The sequence below is a fragment of the Telmatherina bonti genome (genome assembly GCF_933228915.1).
Source record: "Telmatherina bonti genome assembly, chromosome: 1".
NCBI classification, from domain to species: domain Eukaryota; kingdom Metazoa; phylum Chordata; class Actinopteri; order Atheriniformes; family Telmatherinidae; genus Telmatherina; species Telmatherina bonti.
In genome coordinates, this window is record NC_136619.1 from 38,008,869 (window position 1) to 38,030,465 (window position 21,597).

At 39.6% G+C, this 21,597-nt stretch overlaps 1 protein-coding gene across 1 annotated transcript in view; it reads right to left on the minus strand.

Annotated features, from left to right (window-relative positions):
- LOC306756389 (protein kinase C-binding protein NELL1-like) overlaps nt 1–21,597 on the minus strand; it is a gene marked incomplete at its 3' end in the record, with an annotated part of 316,128 nt that overhangs the window by 150,385 nt on the left and 144,146 nt on the right. Inside the window, exon 12 of the mRNA XM_079241118.1 lies at nt 20,949–21,077. Within this exon, the coding sequence (XP_079097244.1) occupies nt 20,949–21,077 (129 nt within the window). The remainder of the gene's footprint in view (nt 1–20,948; nt 21,078–21,597) is intronic.

Genomic DNA, 21,597 nt, shown 5'->3' on the forward strand with positions numbered 1-21,597 from the left:
TAATGTTTATGTGGATTTTAAAAGGTGACAGATGTCAACTAAATTAGCTAAGTTAGATTAGCTAAACCAGCTTTCTCTGGAAACAGATCATTTTCTTCACCTTCCTAAACAAACTTCTTCATAACACTGGAGAGTGAAACTTGTGTCCCAATTAGGGAAACTACAGTTTTTCTGAATTATAAATAACACTGTGTCAGCTCGGGTTGTGTAAACCTTGAATAAATCAATGAACTTTTCCCCTCGATGTGCTGGCAGCCCTGAAAGCTGCACTCCGGCTAAACTACACCACTCAAAGACAACCTGAGTTTGCATGCTTTAGGTTGCAGGTGCAGAGAAGTAAAGTTCTTTGAACTCTGCATATTAAGTAGCTGGCAGCATTTGGTAAATATTTTTAGGGAGGCAGTAGATGAGGCCGTTGCCACGAGACTTTTGAAAACCCATTAGAAGCTTGACTAAGTTGAGTGCCAGACACTTTCTTGCATTCAGGGCTGTTGACACCAAAAGAGCTTTTATAATTTCAGGTATATGGGTGTATAATTATAGTGTTTGAACAGTCAGAAAATAAAGAAAAGGCATAAAAAGCAAAGGACATTTGAAATAAATCATTTAATTTTAATGGGCTTTGCCTGTTACGGTTTATCATCATTACAGTTTTTTTTTCTAATTTGGAGTTAAAAACGTCACAAATATAAACAAGTAAAACTGTTCAATTAAGCTGGAAGTATTTTCTATTATCTAGATATTCAAAATTTTCATCTTTCTAACAATAATATACAGAGCAGAAGCAAATAAACATTAGAGCTGGAAGTTCTTCAAGCTGCGCTCTTTCCTAGCTGTAAAATGTTACTTTATCTTTTCTAAAAATGTAAAAAGAAAGTAACTCATGTCACTTTTGTTCAAAGAAAATTACAGCCTCTTGTTAATTGCTGTTTCATGATATTCTATTTGCTTTTTGTAATTTTGATATGAATGGAAATAACCTGTGGTACCATTTCATATCTAGAATTGGATCCTAAACAAAGCTGAGCTGAAATTAGATTGTGACTGAATTTGAGATCTGCAAACATTGACTCGCCATCCAAAAAAATATAAATATGTTATTGTGATCAAAATAGTGATTTACACTGATTATTTTGGCACATTTTTTCAGGCACGATGCATATGACTCCACAAACAGAGCTGCTTCACAGTTTTACCTTGTCGTAAACGTGTCTCATCAGGTTTTCCAGTTATGTCTCATATTAAACCAATCAGTATTTTTAGAGGAGAAATAAACAAATACAAATTTCCTTTCCCTCTCTTTTATTTTCTTATTATGGAAAAAAAGGCAATTCCACTTACAGAGACACATTTGTAGAATATAACCTAAGTTTGATGGACACAACACACAAACATAAACAAAAACATAAAGTTAAAATACAAAAAAAACATACTTAAAGGAATAGACAACTTAGAAATAAACTAAGCAGAAAGTATGACAAAGAAAAAAACAAAGCAATATAAACCCTTGTAGTTAATTTAAATCCAAACACACACAGCAAACTGTTCAAGACATTTAAGCTCAAGTACACACACACACACACACACACACACACACACACACACACACATAGAGAAAAAGACAGGTTTTAAAGGACCATACGCCTGTGAAACGGTAAAAGTTTTGTTTAGTTTTGAGTGCAAACAGTATAGAAATGACTCGTGCAAACGATGGTTGTGTGGAGTCATTCCTGCTTCCCTGTTGTGTCACAACTCATCCCGGCTGCGTTGGAGCTTTAAATTGGCGCCAGTGAAAGTTACGACAAAAGGTTGTTGGAGGGTTTAATTGTCAGCAGTTAAATCTGGTGTGAATGTAAGACAGCCTTGCAGAACATTCGGGTCATAAACCTCTCTGAGTTGTCGTGCTTTGTGGAAGCAAGCAGAAAATCACTACTCTGGGGCAGAATCCTTGATGTGGACTCAACTAAAAATCAATTCTTCCAGACACTGAAACTTGGGGATTAATGAGTGTGTTGTCATACAAGCCAGGGATGTTTTCTTTCTCAATAAAACTAATGATGACTGTCTGACACAATTCTCAACGCAGACCATCGTTCTGCACAGCATGACACTGGACAAGGTGAAATAAACAAACAACAAAATTCATGATTACTCCCAAAACATGATGTATTGTTTGTTACTGTGCCATTTGATGGCAGATGTTTTCATTTGCAGTGCCTGTATGGCCTCCCAGTGCAGCACTGGATGGCCTCCCAGTGCAGCACTGGATGGCCTCCCAGTGCTGCACTGGATGGCCTCCCAGTGCAGCACTGGATGGCCTCCCAGTGCAGCACTGGATGGCCTCCCAGTGCAGTGGATGGCCCTCCTGCCCTCAAGACGCCTAGACAGTTCAAGAACTTTGTGTAGACGAGTAAATGAATTCAATGACACTGAGTCATCTAAGTTTTTGCCTTCTTCCCGAGTGTGTGTGTTGAAAAGTCCAAGGACAGTGAACGAGATAATTGGAGATGACTGATGTCCTCACAGTTATAATTGTGTCATTACCACCCTGTGGAACATGATCATTAGTCTCCGTGGTCTGTACTGTAATTAACAGATTGGCAATGACTTAAGGGGAGACTGAGGAGGAGGAGTGTGTGTGTCCAGACCTAGCTGAAGCCATGTTTTCACCTTCTGGCTAACATCCACAGGAAATGCCCTGAAGCGGTCCCTTTTTAAGAAAAAAAAAAGTTGCATCTCACTTTATGATCTTATTTTTAACAACCTGGTTTCTGCATGTTCGCTGCTGAAACTACTTATTAATTATGGTTTAGAAATAGTTTTATACATTTATATTAAAAAACTCAAAAACTCTCAAATAAATGTTAAACTTTACAGGTTCAAAAGGCACAATGCTCGGTGTTGGATGTGGTTTAGACTGAGAGGGCATTTTGGAAGGAAGCACCAGATCAACCAGCTGATCAGCTGAAAACCACCTGTTGAGGTAAAACAGCTGCATCTACAGTCATCCAGATGTGGTTCCTCACATCATGCATCATAACTGCAATAAAAACCATTACAAAACCCAGTTTTATTTTCTTTAATAAAGGATTTATTGTTCTTGTTTTCCAACAGAGCATTACACGATTGTTTGGATTTTAAATTAATTTATTTACACAAAGATCCAACAGTTTTCTGAAACAAGTGTGTGCACTGTAGTTTCCACTGTTTGTTATATTAGAATTAGCTGGTTAATTTCCAAGTTAGCTCACCTGCAGCTGCAGCTGCAGCTTCTCTCTTTAGGGCGACAAGGAGGTGGCAGCAGGGTGGAGCCCCACTGGACCATTCCACAGCGTCACCTTAGGGAAGGTGGGGGGGGTTTCATTCGTGTTTTTCTGTGTCTTCTGCCCACTTTTTTGTTTTGTGTTTCACTTTTTTTTATTTTGCTGGATCAGTTTGTTATTTTAAGTTTCGATGCTTGTTGATTTTTGTATGCTGTAATAACTTCCACATAAAAACCTTGTTTTTATTATTATTTCACCTGTGGTTTGCTGCATGGCTGAAGCTACAGAGGGGCGAAGGGGGACTATGCTCCCCTGAAAACCAGATGAGGACCCCTGGAAACACTGTTTGCTCCAAAAATTAGTCAACTTTTAACTTATTTTAAAGTTTTATTTTCAATAAGTTCCCCCGTGTTTTTTAATTGAAAGAATAGAATTCTTATAGAAAACTGTTGTGTTTTTTCACTTAATACATTAAATTTGCCAAATGACAGAGGAGATCCATCCCGCTTCCTTCTGCAGGATTGTTTGTGTGCAGTCAGCCACCCAAGCACCAAATATTTCATTTGCTATTTTTGTAGTTGTTAAAAGATTTTTCTGTTGCTATATGACATGTCTCTGACGGTATCAGCTGCACACAGTGGCAGCAGAAATGCTTTTGGCAGTATACTCCATGAAGTGGTCTGAGGTGAATAAATTAGTCTGCACCGCTAAGGACTCATTTTATATGCAAATTCAATGCAGCTCTATACGATGAAGTGTCGAGTTCAGCCAGCAAAGAAGAACAATACTCATGATACCCATGATAAGATTAGAGTGATTGTCTTAGGAGGAGATGGTGGGGGGCGCGGGTCTTACAGTATCAGGCATGCACTGCAGTAATGATTGACACTCAATCTTTTTGTTTAAATGTTTACAGACTTCATTTTTTTCCCTCTTACTTGGGGTTTATTGTTCTTTATAGCTGTTTTATTGTGTTTTATCTGTTGTCCTTATAGTATTTTCTTTTAAACCAAAGGTATATTTTATTGATATCTTTGGTATGCATACTTTTAACGTGATTTTAATTTTGTTCAGTACTTTGGTCAACAGAGGTTGTGTTAAATGTGCTATTTAAATAAAATTTGAATTGAACTGAATTAAATTGAATCTGTGATCGAGCACTGCCGGCGCAGGACATCACTGCAGACAAGAGATGATAATTATCAGTAATTAGATTAAAGAGTTTCAGGAAAAGAAGACAATTTAAGACAAATCTTAAAAAGACAAATCTCATTTACATTAGACTGGATTATCCCAAGTAGCTGCTGATGTTTGAGGGGATAAAAATCTTCATCAATGTGGTGTTGATTTTTTTGCTTTAGAGAAAACTAAATCTGAATACAGATTTTTCAGTATTAGTATAATCCTGAATGATTAATCTATTCTCTTTTAATTTGAATATAAAACAGCCATTTATATTGTAGACAGTGCTGATATTATTTTCAATCATTGTAATAGTAAGAAATGTATTTTCATTAACTAACTTTTAATCTCTTTTATTCTGGTGTGTATTGCTTAGATCAAATCAATCTAATCTTATTCCATTGTGGATTTTTTACTTGCTGTTTTTACATCTATCAAAAGTTGCATTCAGCATATTAGCAGGACATCAACACGCTCAAGTACAGACTCATCTACACCGAACATTTTGTTTTGCAGTTTAAAAAGGTCTATTATATTATATTATATTATATTATATTATATTATATTATATTATATTATATTATATTATATTATATTATATTATATTATATTATATTCCTTAAAACAATCTTTGGTCTAGATTAGCAAAGTTGTTTCCAGTTGCACAACTTGATGTGCATCAAGTTTTCTTGGAATACATTTAAAATGCCAGCAGAAAAACTGCCTTCAACTTACTCTGCTCATGATTGGTGTGACCTTGCACCAGAGAGCAGCTCAGCTTCATAGAAGTTCAAGGTTTTTTTTTTTTTTTATAAACCAAAAGAAATTTGATTTTCCTCATTTTAGAGGTCGGAAGCTTCTGCTTGGCACTGACAACTTGCAAAGTACAGATACTCTTCCCTTCACCACTCTTTTATAAAGCAAAAGGGGGAAATCTAGCTTTACTTTGTGGAGGAGAAAATCATTTTGATAAGTCCTTATTTGCTGTTTATCTTCCTTTAAGAACACACTGCAGTCTTGTACACATGAAAGTACGTTGAAGGTGCTGCAAATCCGCACCAACAACACAAAGCAACACAGATTTAGAATGACTGCAGAACACAAGAGTGTTAAAACACATAACCGAGAGAACCGACCCCCCCACCCCACACCCCCTACACAAGAAACAATGATCCATGCTAATTAAATAAAACAGACCTTTAGGTAATCTGCATTCACTCCCATTAGGCTACTTAGAGCAAATTAGTTTTTCAGGCTTGCATGGGAGCTTTCAGGCTCAATTCCAGTGAAAATTTGAACACTTTAGCCTACAGACCATACAGAGCAGCAAGCAAGCCAGCAAACCCTCTGGCTGGAGGATTACCAGCCCAATCCCCTGCAGCTCAGAAATGGTCAGGAAATTGAACGGAAATAAGCAGGGATAAATAACCATATGAGGAATGAGGCGAGGGAAGGAAGTGATGCCAAGGACGGTGTTGGCTGAGCTGGAACACATGCAGTCAGTGAAGTGCAGATGGCAGAGATGGATGCCACCCAGGAAAGTGTTTGAGAAGTGGGACAGGGAGGGAGAGGAGGGACTGCGGAGCAGCAGCGGCACAAAGACATGCAGCACACTGTCGTACACTGAAATGACTGTAATTCATTACAGGTCCTTCACTGACCTTTTAACAGAGTGCTCACCCACTGTGACTCCAACAGACCTCAGACTGCCAGAGTTCCACAGCAGGCTGAATCAATCCACCGGCTGCACACAGACAAGCTCTCCTCACTTTTAGGCTTCGAGTACTTTGGACTGAGCTCTGCTGGCTGCGAGGCCTGTTCTCTACAAAGCCATCTCATCTTCCTTTATCTCTGTCCGAGCAGCCATTTAAGAGTTTTACTGTTATTTTTCCCATCTGCTGCTCTGTTTGTTAACAGTAAATATGCTGTTTTGAAATATTCATTTCACAAGCTGTGCTTTTGTATTCACACTTAAATATATTTGCTTCACACCAGGATGCTTTTGAACAACGTCCCCCTGACTGTGTGGCTTATAGGCTCTCTTTTTATGTACTTTTGCTGCATTGCATGACAGCCATGCATTTCCTGCAGTTTTAAATCAAATATTTTCACCTTAAACATCTGAGATGAATTTAGCATTCAAGGTCATGTTTAACAATTTTTTTCTATTCTTGTAGTTAAGAAGCTTTTGTTTCTTTGTTCATTGTGTCATTTTGTCATTTCTCTGTGGCAGCTTTAGTTTTTAACACAACTTTAGTTGCCAAAAACTTTTGTTTCTGTTTTTAAAGCACCTTTTGTCCAGATAGAGAAATGCTCTGTAACTTCCACATTCTGTCATTGTTTGAGGGTTTGTTGTGCTTTGCTGCTGTTTAAACGTAGCTGCTTCACATTGTGACCCTGCACACACACAAACGGCTATAAAAAGCACATATTTTTGTTGATATGCAAATGCAGCTTTTGGCCACTGAAAATGAACAATCTGTAAAAACACATTTACTGACTTGAACAATGGTGTTCATGTATAGAAAAGGACACCAGGAAGAAGAGCTGCAGCTAGCTGATGGGGATCCATATCAATAATGAAAAAAAAAAAAATAAAATTGTGGCTATCAGTCAGATTGTGTCTAACTTTCATTTTTATCTCTTTTCTTCTATTGCATACTGCTTTGATAAAATTAATCTAACCTTATTCCATTATGGATTTTTTTACTTGCTGTTTTTACATCTAAGTCATAAATATGTCCCATTTGCCAGCTAAAAAATTATAATCCTAATGTATCCCTGGTCTTCAGTGGGTCTCTTCTTGTGACTGGTTGGCATCCAGGAGGCACCTGAACCGAGTCGGTACAACTGGTTTTTCTCAACGTGGAGGAACGGCTCCGCTCTGCATCTTATTTGCCTCAGTGAGGCAAATGTATTAAAACAGCTAATTTGGCATTCATCTTACATCCTACCTGTACTCTGAGTTCTCTCTAGCCGATAAAAGTCAGTCCAATGCCGACTCTTGTCTTTCTTTTCTTCACTTCCTCCAACAACACCATATATTTGTCTTTAATGAATCAGCCATAGTGCAAGGTGTTGATATCCAGGTGTTACTGTTCACTGCAGAGCTATAAGGTGAAGCAGCATCTCAGAAAATAAAAGTTGGAGATTGCTGCTCGATCTGACGATCCGAAACCACCTTTAGGTCTCCTTCATCACTAGTTGTGAATTAACAGCATTGTCTTCACTATCTCTCTTCCATGTAGGAATTTCTAAACATGTTACAGCTGTGCAAAACCACTTTTTGTGACAGTTTTATACCATTACAAATGTAGGCATGTCACAATGTGTGAAGGCAAATGCAGCCGTGGAATTTCCCTGGAGCCTTGAAAATGGAAGAGGGCTTTCCCCCTAAAGCCAGATGCAACGGTTTACTGAGAAGCACAAACAAAGACTTGTCTAGACTGAAAGTCCACAGAGCTCGGCCTGAGAAAGGAGCAGTCCTGCAGAGCACTCTGCAGGAGGGCATCGGAGCCTTTTCCCACTGGGGATTTTTCTGTTGGAAGGTGAGCTCACTGTGGTGGTAGGTGCCTGTAGGAGGAGCAAGAGGGAAAGTGTGGAAACAGGTCTCTGAATGAGAGGAGAAGTACTGGAAGAGGACCAGACTCATGATCAGTGAACCAAAACTATCATCCAGTTATTTTACAGTTTTTCATGCCTGGCAAATTCAGGCCATGCAGGATTTACGCATCTTAATCTTTAGAAAGGAAACACAACCATATTATCATTTTGTCGCCTGTAAAGCAGTTCTGTAATTATTTACCTTAACTGTATGTCATATTTCAGGAATTACTGCTTCTGCATTGCCTGGTGTTACATTAAGTCACAGATCAGTCAGGAGTGAAGGGCTCTTTCACAGTGGAAATGAGAGAGGATACTGCATGTGTCTTAATTCTCTGCCTCTGTTTCATTTTGCAGGTTAGATGACAGAAACCATCCTCTTTCCCTTCAGACTGGGAGGATAAATATCTCCTGACCAGTAGTTCAGCTGGTGACCCTGCCATAAATCAGGTTATGCAGCTGGCTGTTTTATTCTCAGAAAGCACAATCAGAGTAATATACAAATGGTTTTACCTGCTGAATGAATAAAAGTTATGTTTACAGGGCAGTTTTTTACCATCCTGCCTGTAACTGCACATTCCCTTCATCTATACTAAACTTATTGTCAGGATCCTTTTTGTATAAAGTGCAATTTTATCTCTGCAGAACAAACCAATAAGCCCGAGACAAAGCAGCATATTTTGTTTTTGTTTTCTTTCATATCTGCATCATCTTTCCTGCCCGGGGGAATGTCGAAGATTTGAGATTGACTGAGTAAGCATGTGCTTCTCTGTGAGAAGGACAAACACTTCTTCAAAGTGCACAGTTTTTACTTGTCATTGTCTCTGAAAATCCACTGAATTGTCTGCCTTTCCCTTCCCTCCCCGTTCTTTTCGCGATGTACAGAACACAGAGGGAGAAGATGCTGTTGCTCATTCGTTCCTTGTCATTACATCCTTGTTTTACCACAGCAGCAGCAGAGTACCCACAGAGAACCTGATTGATTCACAGAAGTACAAACACAGCCAATTACTCTTTAATGCCACTGAGTGAGCCAATTCAGCCAGCAGCCGTTGCCAATGCCGGTGCATGCTGCTGCTCCCGCGGCTGCAGAGTCAGGAAGGACAAATGGAGATTATATGGGTTGCTCCTCGTCAAATCTTTGTCTGATTTCTTCTGCACTATGCTGCTGAGTACGGTGAGAACATAGGTAATGGCAAGGCAGTGAAGTAGCCAGGAACATAAAAATGAGTGAAAGCTTCAGTGTTTTTGTGGTTCCTGGAGTTGTTGTGCGACCAAAAGTAAGCAGAAACTGTCAGGATTAGTTACTTTTGCAGATTAACTGCAGACCGAGGGCAGGTGCTGCTCTCTGGGTGGAGACGCATCATGTTCCCCTGAGCTTATCTGAAAAGCCAGGATGGCTACACACACACACAACACACACACACAAGCAGAGTTATACTCAGACACACCTTCATCTCCACTGTGACGGCTCTGCAGGCTGCCGCTGCCCTTGATTGGCTCATTTCCAACCTCAGAGGATGCGACTCCCGCAGGTTCGCACCCCCAGTGATTTTTCTCTCTATTTCTGTCTGTTTGTTGCTCCAGTTTGTCACTACCACACACCCCTCAGTCTGTCTGTCTGTGTGTCAGGCTGCTGATCTGAGTTACAAGGCAAGCCCATCTCATCTGCAAACATTTGATAACAACGTTCCTCCATCAGCCTTGGCAACATGGAGAACCATGATGGCCAAAATCTTGCACCAGTGATTTTCTGTGTCCTAATTCATGTCCCCAGGCTGTCTGGCTCACCGATACAAGCTTATCACAGGGAAATGTCACAGAAAATAAGGCTCGGGACATGAGGAAATCTGTTAGGAAGCTTTTCTGGAGCAAATGGCAAAATCCTGCAGGGAGAGGTGAAATAAGTCAGAGTCCACTGTCGTCTTATTTAAATATACAAAATATGAATAAGAGAAGGTTCATGGAAAAGGTAAAACTTATAAAGGTTTGAATAAAACCTCCAAGAAAATACTTATACTGCCTGAGGTGTTTTTGCTTGTTGGAAATAAGAGTTGGTGTGCGATAGCAAAGTGTGTAAAAACACATAACCTAGAAAATGATGATCCAGTGACATGAATCAGATGATTCTGCGCCCAAATGGCAGAAAGTAAACTTGCACCCAAGATTAAACTACCAGTCAAAAGTTTGGAAACACTTTCCCATTCAATTGAATGGATATTCACTGTAGTTATTTAATCTACTTTGTAGTGAATGGAAACCTCACTTTTAAAACCCTTCTATGGTAATATTCCACCATGCACACAGTTTAGTACACACACCATGTTCTAGACTTCCTGAGGAGTCTGTGGTGTGTAAATTAACAAAGGTAAACACACAACTGTGTGAGATATTACGCATTGGAGCTTCTCATATCAGGGGACCTCACAGCAAGCGGGCTTCTCTGTTTCTGTGTGGAGCTGGATGAACGAGAACTTTCTCTCTCCAGGGACTCCGTTTCCTCCCGAAGCCCAAAAAAATCTGCGTTAAATTAATTACTGGTTCTAAATTAAGCCGAGGAATAAGTGGCTCCCTGAACAGGATAATGTGATGAAAAATGAATGAGTTATGTTCTGTAATAAAAGTTTTCAATTCTGTTGAACGCCCAAAATGAGGTTTCATTCACTTTCACCGTTCAGAGACAGAAACCTGAGACAGTTGTTGAGTATGCAAAATGATGGATGGATGAAGGAAAACAATTTACTACGTCTGCACAATATACAGAAAATTTACCATGATCACAATACTATGCTGCGTAACATGCAGCTAAACTGTGATGAATGTAGTCTTTGTTTGGATATTTTAAAGATGTAATATGTTGTTCCAAATGCTGCAGTGCATTCATGCTTTGTGTGTGTTAGCGGCAGATCAAATGGACCCCTTGTGGATGCTCCATGTCAATGCTAACAGCTGTGGTAGCGAACAAGCATTTTGTTAGTAGAAGGGCAGGGAAATGTGGATTTAGAAGAAATTCTGCTTAAAAAAAAAAAAAAAAAAAAGGCAATGTAGACAAATCCAGTCGACGTTTTGTGCTGCGACATCTTCTTATTGTGAATCCTAATTAGCACGTGTCTGCTGACGTGGACAGCAGCACAAACATCTGGACTGACAGCGTTACACAGAGGTTAATGTTTACTGATGACGGCTTGTTATGTCGCGATCTCAAACTTATTTGGCTTTTTACACAACTTACACATCAGCACATGAATGTAAACTCAGCTTTGTTATCTGAAAACTGTTTTTAACACCTGGCAACCCACACTGGAACATAAAACATCCTTATAATCAAAAATACAATTAAAAGTTAGTGAACATCTTCCAACTTTTCAAGTTATTTTTAGCCTTTAGGCTGAAGGACATCACTGAACGTGATTGTGTTGATGCCCAAATGATTTTTATCAAAATTGTTTTATTTTATTTTGTGAGTTGAGCTCAGTATGAGAAGCAATCAAAGCTGCAGATCATGTCGTCCTCATGACTTTCAACAGTGCTATGGCATATTGTGTGTTTTCCTGATATCGTGCAGCCCGAAAATCCTCCTGTGAGCCTGAAGCTCGGAGTACTTCAGTGTTCTCTCTTTTAAAGCTGACTCGAATTAATCAAGGGGAAATTTCACCAAAGTTGGAGTTCTTTTTTAAACAGTATTCACAGGAGCTTCTTCTCTGGCTGAAAACAGCGAGAGTCATACAAAATTAAAATCAGTGAATAACTGCGCAGTCAGACGCTTGTGCCAGTGTGGTTTTTTTTTTTACAACAGACAATGCATTGTGTGAAAAGTGCACCGATGTGCAAACAGTAATTATGATTCCTGCTTTGTGACTTTTTTTTGTTTATATAAAACTTTGACCAAACATTTATTTATGGTACCAGCAAAGCTTATATTTGTGCATGCTTTTGTTTAAGAGTTTAACAATTAACCTTTGTAAAACTATATATAAGAATGACATATTCTTACTTTTCTAAAGGTTGTGTCTGGGCAATAACACTGAGCAGCAGTTTGGTCATTTTTAATCAGAGAAACAAATTAATTTGGCGTTATCTGAAATTAGAATGAGATTTTCACACCGTTAGTTTGACGCATTACCTATTGCGCTTTCCACTATCCTTTAGAAAAAGCACCATCCAAGATGGCTATTAGCACCAAAATCACAGCAGATTATCACAGAGTGGTAAAAGCTTGGAGAAAAGAGACAGCGCAAGAATAAAAGAGCCTAAATCTGCCGCGGTGTCAGGTGAGATTGACTGGAGATTGGGGATATCAGGAGACGCCTCCCCAGAGCCTGTTAGCTGAGGTGACACATCAGAGAGTCAGTTCCTGATCCTGGTGAGTTGAGCTGCTCACAGCTAAATGAAAGCGAGCTGAACAAACAGAAAAAGCACCGTTAGGTTGAATGTGTCGGACTCACACTGGGCTCTAATCTCACTACCCAGAGGGGGAGGGGGAGATTACCACAGTCTTTTGCCAAAATCAGACCGAGGAAGAACGAACGTCTCAATTCATTTCCAACCAGGTGATATGCAAAAGAACAGAATATTATGATTTCTTATCTTTATGGCAATGAAGTTAAATAAAACATGCCTTGACTCACTATTATGATTCTAAAAAACACGATGCTGTAACAACAATAATGGTTGCGATATTATTTAATAACACTTTAATGAAGTGAATTAAAACCATTTAAAATGGCATCACCTCCCAACACAGTAATCAGAAGGTATAAAGGATGTCATTATAAGCACTTATCAGAGCTGCGACTGCGGCCGTCTCATTATGATGCCTCCGACAGCGAGCTACACAATGGAAATCTGCATCGCTGATGACGACGCTGTGTAAAGGACCCTGCACTATGTCAACCTTCATTTCCAGGAGACAAAACAAACAAAAACCTTGTTTTTAAATCATTTTACAACTTCATACATGAGTTTTGTCGTATACTTTCTGTTTTATGTGGAATGTTTTGATTTGTCTTAAAAAATAACTTGAAGTGCCACAAAACAGTAAGCTGATAGTATGCAACTCAGTCTCTGTCTGAGAGACTTGAGTTCAGATGGAAAAGGAGTTATGATAATGGACGGCAGTAGTAAAGATTTTCATAAAAGCATTCTTAAAAGAATAAAACCAAACAAATAAAGTGGGTTTGATCAAATCAAACAACACATTTTAACTTTGTTACTATGTGGTGCACTTTTTCCTTACTTTGGAAGTCTTGTATTTTTCATTTTAATGTAGGTTTATGTCTAAAGGAGTCACACATTGGGCTAATTCATGCTCCAGGGAAGATGGAGTCTATCCAAGCGGTTACGAGGTGAAGCAGGTTGCACTCTGGACAGATCACCAGTCCGTCGCAGGAACAACACAAGATAAACAGCCACTCACACTCAGGCGTAGGAAGGGCTGTGAGGCAGCAATGCCGGCCCCCAGACCACCGTAAACCCCCTACACATGTTAAATGATCGACAAAATATACAGCAGCTGAAGATGCAAAAAAAATCCACCTTTATGTGTAAAACAAGGTCGAGTTGGTGTTTGAATCGCACATAAGAGCTACTGATGACTTCCAGGCCCCAGCAGGAGTTAATGATGCCATTAATGTGGGCAGAGTGACTCATGAGGGTTCTTAACAGCAGGACACTTCTCCACAAAAACCTTCAGAGACCACTTTGCTGCAAATAAGTTCCAACTCTGCATATATGAAAAGACTTGAGAGTCTTACTAACTGCTCTGACTTTAGCCTGATGTGCTCTCCGGCGAACGTTTTCCAAGCATGTGGGGTGGTGATTTTGTCTTTAATTTGTAACATAATAGAGTAGGGAGTGCTCGGTATCCTGCAGAATGACAGGTCATTTTCACCAAGGGGGAAAAATAGCTGTAAAGTTGAAAGATATGCAGAGAAGGAATTTCCTTTTTTTTTTTTTTTTTTTTTTTTTTTTTTTACAGTGCAGGCGCACACTGATTTAACACCAGGCCTCTGCTGGGACTTCAGTCACCAGGAAACAACAAATGCACCTCTGTGGTAACAAAAGTTTGGGAGGAAAATCCCATCAGAGCTATCCCAGCAACTGGGGAATGCTGCTTGCTTGTTATTAGCTGATGCAACATTTTCCACAGAAGCAGGTCCATCACTGCTTTGCTGTAGTGCTTCAATGCTCGCAGATTCATCTTCATCTTTGTCAACAATACAAGACTTTTTCAGGCTAGCATTAACAAGCTTTCAGTAAAACAGCAGGAGCATTCATTTCTCAGCAAATGAGAGGGAATGCAGTTGATCTGCTGGGACTACAAGATTACGCCTGACAGCGTGAACAGGAGCCGACGAGGATAATAAGCCTAAATGAATCCAAAACATGAGTAGTAGTCAATGTACTTAATCAATGCTAATAAGTGCTTCAACGTGAGTGTCCTCACAAGATTTCATTAAACTAATAACATATTTCATCCTGATCTGCAATCTACTACATTTTAATGTGTAGTAATTTTACAGGAAGGGGACCAAAATCAAATTAGTGGCGAAACTCTTAAATTTACAGCACCATGTGACACACTTGTCAAAAACACACTAAAGAGTCCATCAGAAGTGTTTGTTGACTGGAAGTCCAGGTAACACTTCCAAACTGCATAAATGTCAACACCTGGGGGTACAAGGTAATTTTTCACTAAAGCTGTTGCACTAATGGTTGCAAGAGGGGGAGAATTTTTTTTTTTCTTTTAAAGAAGAAATGTTAACCAGGTGTAAAATCTTAAAAGGTAGCATTAAAATGTACGGCTCATTGGACAAAAAGTGAAATTATAAGCTCATCTTGTGTACTTACATTTGAGGTATGCTGAAGAAAAGATATACAGATGCATCACATATGCTGAACCAATGTGTGTGTTTTTCTTTTAACTGGCATAGGCTGATATATGAGGCTCTCCGTATATATAGTTTTCCCAGCATGATTGACAGACAGATGTCCACAGGAAGCTCTGAGTTGTTGGAGATGCTGCTGTCCACATCGACAGCATGCATAAGCAATTATATGGGCACATACCAAACATAAAAACAGCACTGTCTACCTTAAAGCTTCGGCTAAATTCTCCACATCATTGGAAGTATAAAGGCGTTTAAAATGATTGTCCTTATTTACATGCCTTCATGAGCATAAATGGGCTTTATCACCGCTGGGGTTCGACATTATGAAAAAGTATCCATATGGTATCATCAAACTATGCAAACAGTTGCACAACAGTATTTAATTGTATTTGCATATCATCAGGTAACCATTCCAACCATGCAAAGTGAGCCTCGAGTATAACTGGTCATTTTCATGTGGAGGAATGCAGCGTATATATATATATATATATATATATATATATATATATATATATATATATATATATATATATATATAGTATATATATACTGTATATATATATATATATATATATATATATATATATATATATATAACGATGTCCAATCTCCTCTCATATGCAGGAATACATGTTTAATGGAATAAATAAACACACAGGCTTCCATAGGCAGGCGAGCGAGAAACACATCATCATTAGTCTGTGTGTGTGTGTGTGTGTGTGTGGGTTTAAACGTGTGTGCAGATTCTGCATATATGCAGGCACATCTCTGCTCTCTCCCAGATTAGGCAGATGGCTTTGAATATTAACACAGTCACCAAATTCTGTTGCTGGGTTTGGAAATCAAGTTTGTGTTGTATGTGCAGCAGCAGCAGAGTGACCCAATATGCTGCAGCCTAATTGTCTTCTGTTGCCCAGGAATAAAAAAAAAACAAACCAAACAACCAAAGACTGACTTTTCTACTTGAGGTCAAAATCTGCCAACTTGGAGGAGACACATTACAAACAGAGGGCCAGAATGAACTCATTACTCTGTGAGACGAGCTGCCTTTCTGCAGCAGCAGGTGAATGTTAGAATAACTCACAAAGGAAATATAGAATTCCTCATGGCCTCACATCTCTCATAATAAACTATCTTTGTTTGTTTACATCAGTCTGTAAGGTGAAACTACACTGAGGTAACTGAGGACCGGTGTCCTGCAGGTTTTGGATGCTTTCCTGCAGCAGCACACCAGATTAAAATAAATGGCTTATTAACAGACTTGAGCAGAAATTGACAACAAGCTGCAGAGATCAACTTTATTTGAATCTGGAGCGTTTCAGTATGAAACATTCAATACGTGCTGGACATCAGCCCTGGAGGACTGGATCTGGAGGTCCCTGCCATAAGGCGAACGTGACTTTTCATCTGTCAAATGCACCTTAAAAAAATCCAACTAAACCTGGGTAAATTGTCTCAGGCAACTCCTCGCAAAGGCTAACCCAGCATCCATCTTAAAGCCTACTCGTACTCGGAGCTCCCTCCAGCAGGTAAAAGTCAGTCCAATCTCTTGCTTTGTCCCTTTCTGTCTTTGTTTTCATCTCTTCCGCAAATAATATCCTTTTGCATCTTTTTGTATGAATTTGCCACAGTGCCTATTGTTCATATCCAGTGGCTGGTGTGTGTGTTATAGTGTGTAAAGGGAAATTCAGCTGTAGCGCGATGTTCCAGGGACACTGCTGAGAAATTACAACCCTGGGAATGTACATAATAAATGCCAGTGTGCCATAAGAATAAATCAGAGACACATTTTTAACATCAGAAAGTTATGTAGTACTGATTTAAGGGCTTAGGATTTAGATTTTAACAAAAACTAATACATCAGCTCCAAAAAGGCAAAAATAAACTCTGTAAAGGCTGGAATGTTGCTCATGTGAATTGACAGCAATTCACAGTGAGTATGGTGATTCTTCTACAGGTGAGGTCATACATAAAATATTGGCAACTTATAAAAATACAGACTTCTCAAAATGTTCTTAATCGAGTTAAAAAGGGTGAGAAAAATGTTGTATTTTTGATATTTTGAACACAAATCACACTCTTTAAATTCTTCCAAACAGCCCTCTGATTACAAGTAAATAATGCTATCAGCTGCACAATAAAACATTTATGAGGATGTAATAGTCACATTTAATGACAGCTGGAGCGCAGCTAGACACCATCTCCTGTTTATGTAATGCAGGAGAAGCAATTACTTTGCTCTAAATAAAAACTATTAGTACATCAATGACACCCCGACAGATAGCTGGGCTTTCTTGATGAACAGAATAATAGAGAAAGAAAAAGATGTGATTACCCTGATGTAATGGGTAAGACATTATCTCAGCCACTTTCAGTAGGCATCAAGAATGAAGCTATTCAAAATATGCCATTCAGATCCTGTTGATACAAATACAAGTTTGATCTGATCTTACAGCACAACACACGGATAATTCTGCATCCACACATGCAGCCGTGGCTCTGTAGCTGATCTGACAATGAGAGTTTCCCAGCCTTCGCTCAGTCTTTAACATATGGGACATTTGTGGATTGAAGTGGAGCTCTGTGTAAACTTCTCCGTGATGCAGCTCAAACAGACGCAGACAGGCTGGAAGGCTCATGGTTACTCAGTTCACAAAGCGCTTAGTGGATTCAGATTGGCGTGGCTCAGACCCAGACAACTACACCACTTAGCAAATCCTTCAAATCCACAGATTGATGCTCCCAAGCTTCTTATTTAAATAAGGCCATTAGCTCCATCACAAGTAATCAGGGTTTCTAGCACCCACAAACTGGAGCTGCTCCCAGGCCCACAATCCACACACTGCCAGAACCCTGAGTGGGACTTTTCCACAGCGGAAGGGAAATCTGCCTGAAATGAGTCAAAATTAGGTCTAAAAACTCTCAATGTGTGGAGTGAGTTGTAAAAGGTGACAAATGGGGAAAATATGGATTCTACAGAGCAAATCTAAGCATCCAAATACACTAAAGCTAAGATAGGTTTGGTCTAAAATGTAAACCTAAGCTTAGGTTTTAGACCATCTTATAAGATGTTGGTAGTTAATCTAAAGCACTTACATATTTTTCCTTCAGGGATGAATAAAAATATCCCATTTATTTATGTAATTACCTCAAAGTTTACATGCAGCTTTCTTTGCCTGCAGAAGTCCATTTAAATCTATTTGTAATCCAAAATGACAAATTAAACTTGGTATTAACAGAATAAGCAGCACAAACAATCACACAACATTGCCAAAAGTATTCACTCACCCTTCCAAGTAACACCTGTGCAACAAGCCCACGGGTGAAGTTTCCTCTCTAATAAATCCTTCACAGTCAATCGTCAGCGGTTTTACAACAAAGCTGAAGCAACTGAAAACAGCTGCAGCTCAGACATGAAGCGGCAGCCATGTTAAATGACAGAGCGGGCTCAGCGGATGTTGAAGTGGATAGAGCGAAGAGGTCGCCAACTCTCAATCCCAACAGATCTCCAAACTTCCTGTGGTCTTCAGGTCAGCTCCACACGGCGCCTACGCAGCTTGGTGGTTGGATTTCCATGGTGAGCTGCTGCCTCCGAGCTAAACATCGGCAACTGCAATGCAAAGCGGTTGCCAGGACAACGGTACTTGTTTGGCTGCATTGTGCCAAGTGTGAAAGGGGGGTGGGGGGTATGTGTGGGGCTGTTCTTAAAGAGTTGAGCTTGGCCTCTTAGGGTGCATTCCCATCAGGATAGTCCGCTAGACTTGGCCCGATTGGGGACTCGGCTCAGCTGTAAGGGGTGTATCCATGCAGACCGTTCATGCTGCAATTTGGCCAAACGAGGGAAACCATCAGAATAATATATCCCCATTCCCACCAAAGGTGGCGCTCCACTAGTATTTAGCAAAAGAGGACAAGACCCACGTGAAGAAATAAACTCCATTTCCTACACTTGAGAGCAAAAATGGAGACGAAACTATCGCTGTTTTGGGGCTTTTATTTTGTCTTATGCAAGTATACTGCAGAAACACACTATAACAATGACCGCAGTATGAAAACAGGCAAAGCAGAGGACTGTTAACCAAAACGTTATGTATTTACCCACAATGCAATGCTACGGCAAATACAGGAAGTGACTTTTTTTGTAGTCTGCTTCCTGTATTTGGTCCAAGACCTGCATTTGTAGGCGGACTGGGTCCGCTTCTTTGATCCAAATCAGAATTCCTTTGGCGCATTCACATTTCCTCATGCGAAGCGGATTTTCCATGTAAACATATTAGGATTAGAATCAAAAAGGCAGATGTGAATGTGCCCTCTGTTCCAGTGAAAGGAACTCTGAATGATTCAGTAAACTAATACATTTTGGACAATTCCATGTACCAAACCTTATGGGACCAGTTTGGGGATGGTTCCTTCTTGTTCCTGTTCCAACGTGGCTGCACACCAGGACACAAAGCAACGCTTATAAAGACATGGATGAGCCAGTTTGGTGTGGAAGAAGTGGTGGACTGGTCTGCAGAGTCCTGACCTCAACAGGACTGAACACCTTCGGGGTGAATTGGAGACCGAGAGCCAGGTTTTCTTGTTCAACATCAGTGTCTGACCTCACAATGTGCTTTTGGAAGAATGGTCAAACTTTCCCATAAACACTCCTAAACCTTGTGGAAATTTGTGTAGGCTGTCACTAAGTTCATACACATGTATGAGCGAATGGTCCATGAGAGGCAGATGAGCGAAGGCAATATAGTGCATATCGCAAATTTTAAATAGTCAGATTGTAAAGTTCCATTATTGAACTGGAATTAAAAGCCGCCATCGAAAAACGACTGCTCCAAATATTAAATACAAGCTCTCCCACAAAAAAAAACTTTAAAAGGAAAAAATAAAAAAATCAACTCAAACACTTTTTTTTATTAACATGACAACAAAAAACAGCTGAAATAATTCAATATCTAACGATTATTTCTGTGTAATGGTATTGAATGTAGTATGTTGTCATGACAACAACAGTGTGTGTGTTTACTATGTTTACGTGCGTCACTCGAGCATGTTTATCAGTCGTCGGTTTCTTCACTGATTCGCTGATATCGGTGGGTTGCGATGTATAACTTATCAATGACATGGTGAGAAACAGATTCAGTGATGTGCTTCTTTATTGATAGCGAATAATATGATCAAGATAGTTTTACACAGTTGAAGACAGCTAAAGAAGAGATATGGGGCCTTGAGATGCACTTAATAGTTCTGATAAAACATCCTAAAAAAGCTTGACTGAGAACTCAATCCGATTTTGGCACAAAAAAAAGTCGATTAACCCCAAACCAAACATTTCCACACAAACAAATAACCTCATCCATGATTTACTGAACATAAATGTTCTATTTCTCTTTCTCGGTTCTTGGATTTCTGGTGGGGATTGTTTTTTTTAAATCTTTTCTTGTTTTGTTTCTGAAGCAGGGTTATGTGTAGGACTTATGCGTAGTCAGCACATGACCTGCAGCACACAGCAATGAGAACGCTCTCTGGAGAATCACACAAACCAATATAAAATTGTTTAAATAAAACAAAAACAACTCTATAAAGCCAAGAGGGAAATTTAAAAAACAAAAATGAGGTGTGAGTTGCTTAAGAGGTAGAAGAAAAATGCTTCGTGTGGCCTTGCTCTGAGAAACCGCTAGCTTAACCGGCCCATCACAAATTCCTTCTTATTCTGCAAACAAGTTGCTCTGAGTGGCGCCTGCTGAAGGTAAAACATGTCTGCTTTTAAGAACTTAACAATCCTTCTTTAAAAACTTTAAAGTAAGCCATGTTTTCTTTCTTTACAGCCTGTCGTCACCGTTTCGAACTGTTACTGCACAATGCTGATCTCAGTGTGCAGCTCAAAACCGACAAACAGCCTCCTAATTTCACCTCCTTCCACCTCTCCAGCTGTATTACGTCGTGGGTTAACAGATATTATAAGCCAGCCACACAAGCACTTGGACATTCTAAGCAGAGTGAAATAAATTCCTACCTTCACAATAAGTGGAATCCCCATGGATGGAGGCATAGCCGCTTCTGCATTCACACTCGGCTTTAGCATTCCTGTTTTTACACTCAGAGTTTTCTCCACAAGTGAGTCCCTCCGCGCAGAAGTCATAACCTGCAGAAGAGAAGCAAAGCGAACCATAGAATTCGCTCAGTTTAGCATAGTGTCAGACAAATGTACATGCATCACTGTGCATGGAGGGAAACTATAAGTAAATGAGTCATATTCATTGTGCCACACCAGTTGTGGAATTAAATAAATTCTGCTGCTTTTGGTGGAAGCACACAAGTTTACAGATGTTTTTGTTACTATAACAAGTAACAGGAGGTAATACTCAAGTGATACAGTCAGATCTCTTGAGTCTAGTTTCCCATATGACCCCCATGAGGGAGATGCAGGCATCCTCTCACTGATCAGGTGCTGTTTCATGTCCCTCATGGACATGTGCATATCATCCATTTATTTCTCTGCTGATGTATTTATTCACTAAAGATGGATCCTATTTAGCTGAATAATACATTAGTTTGGCTTGCTTTCAGTATATGTTTTTAACCTTTTAACCTCTCTCTCTGAGGTGATCTTGGAGATCAGCAGTGTCATGGAGGCGTGCCCGTGAACAAGGGCCTGGTGTGCT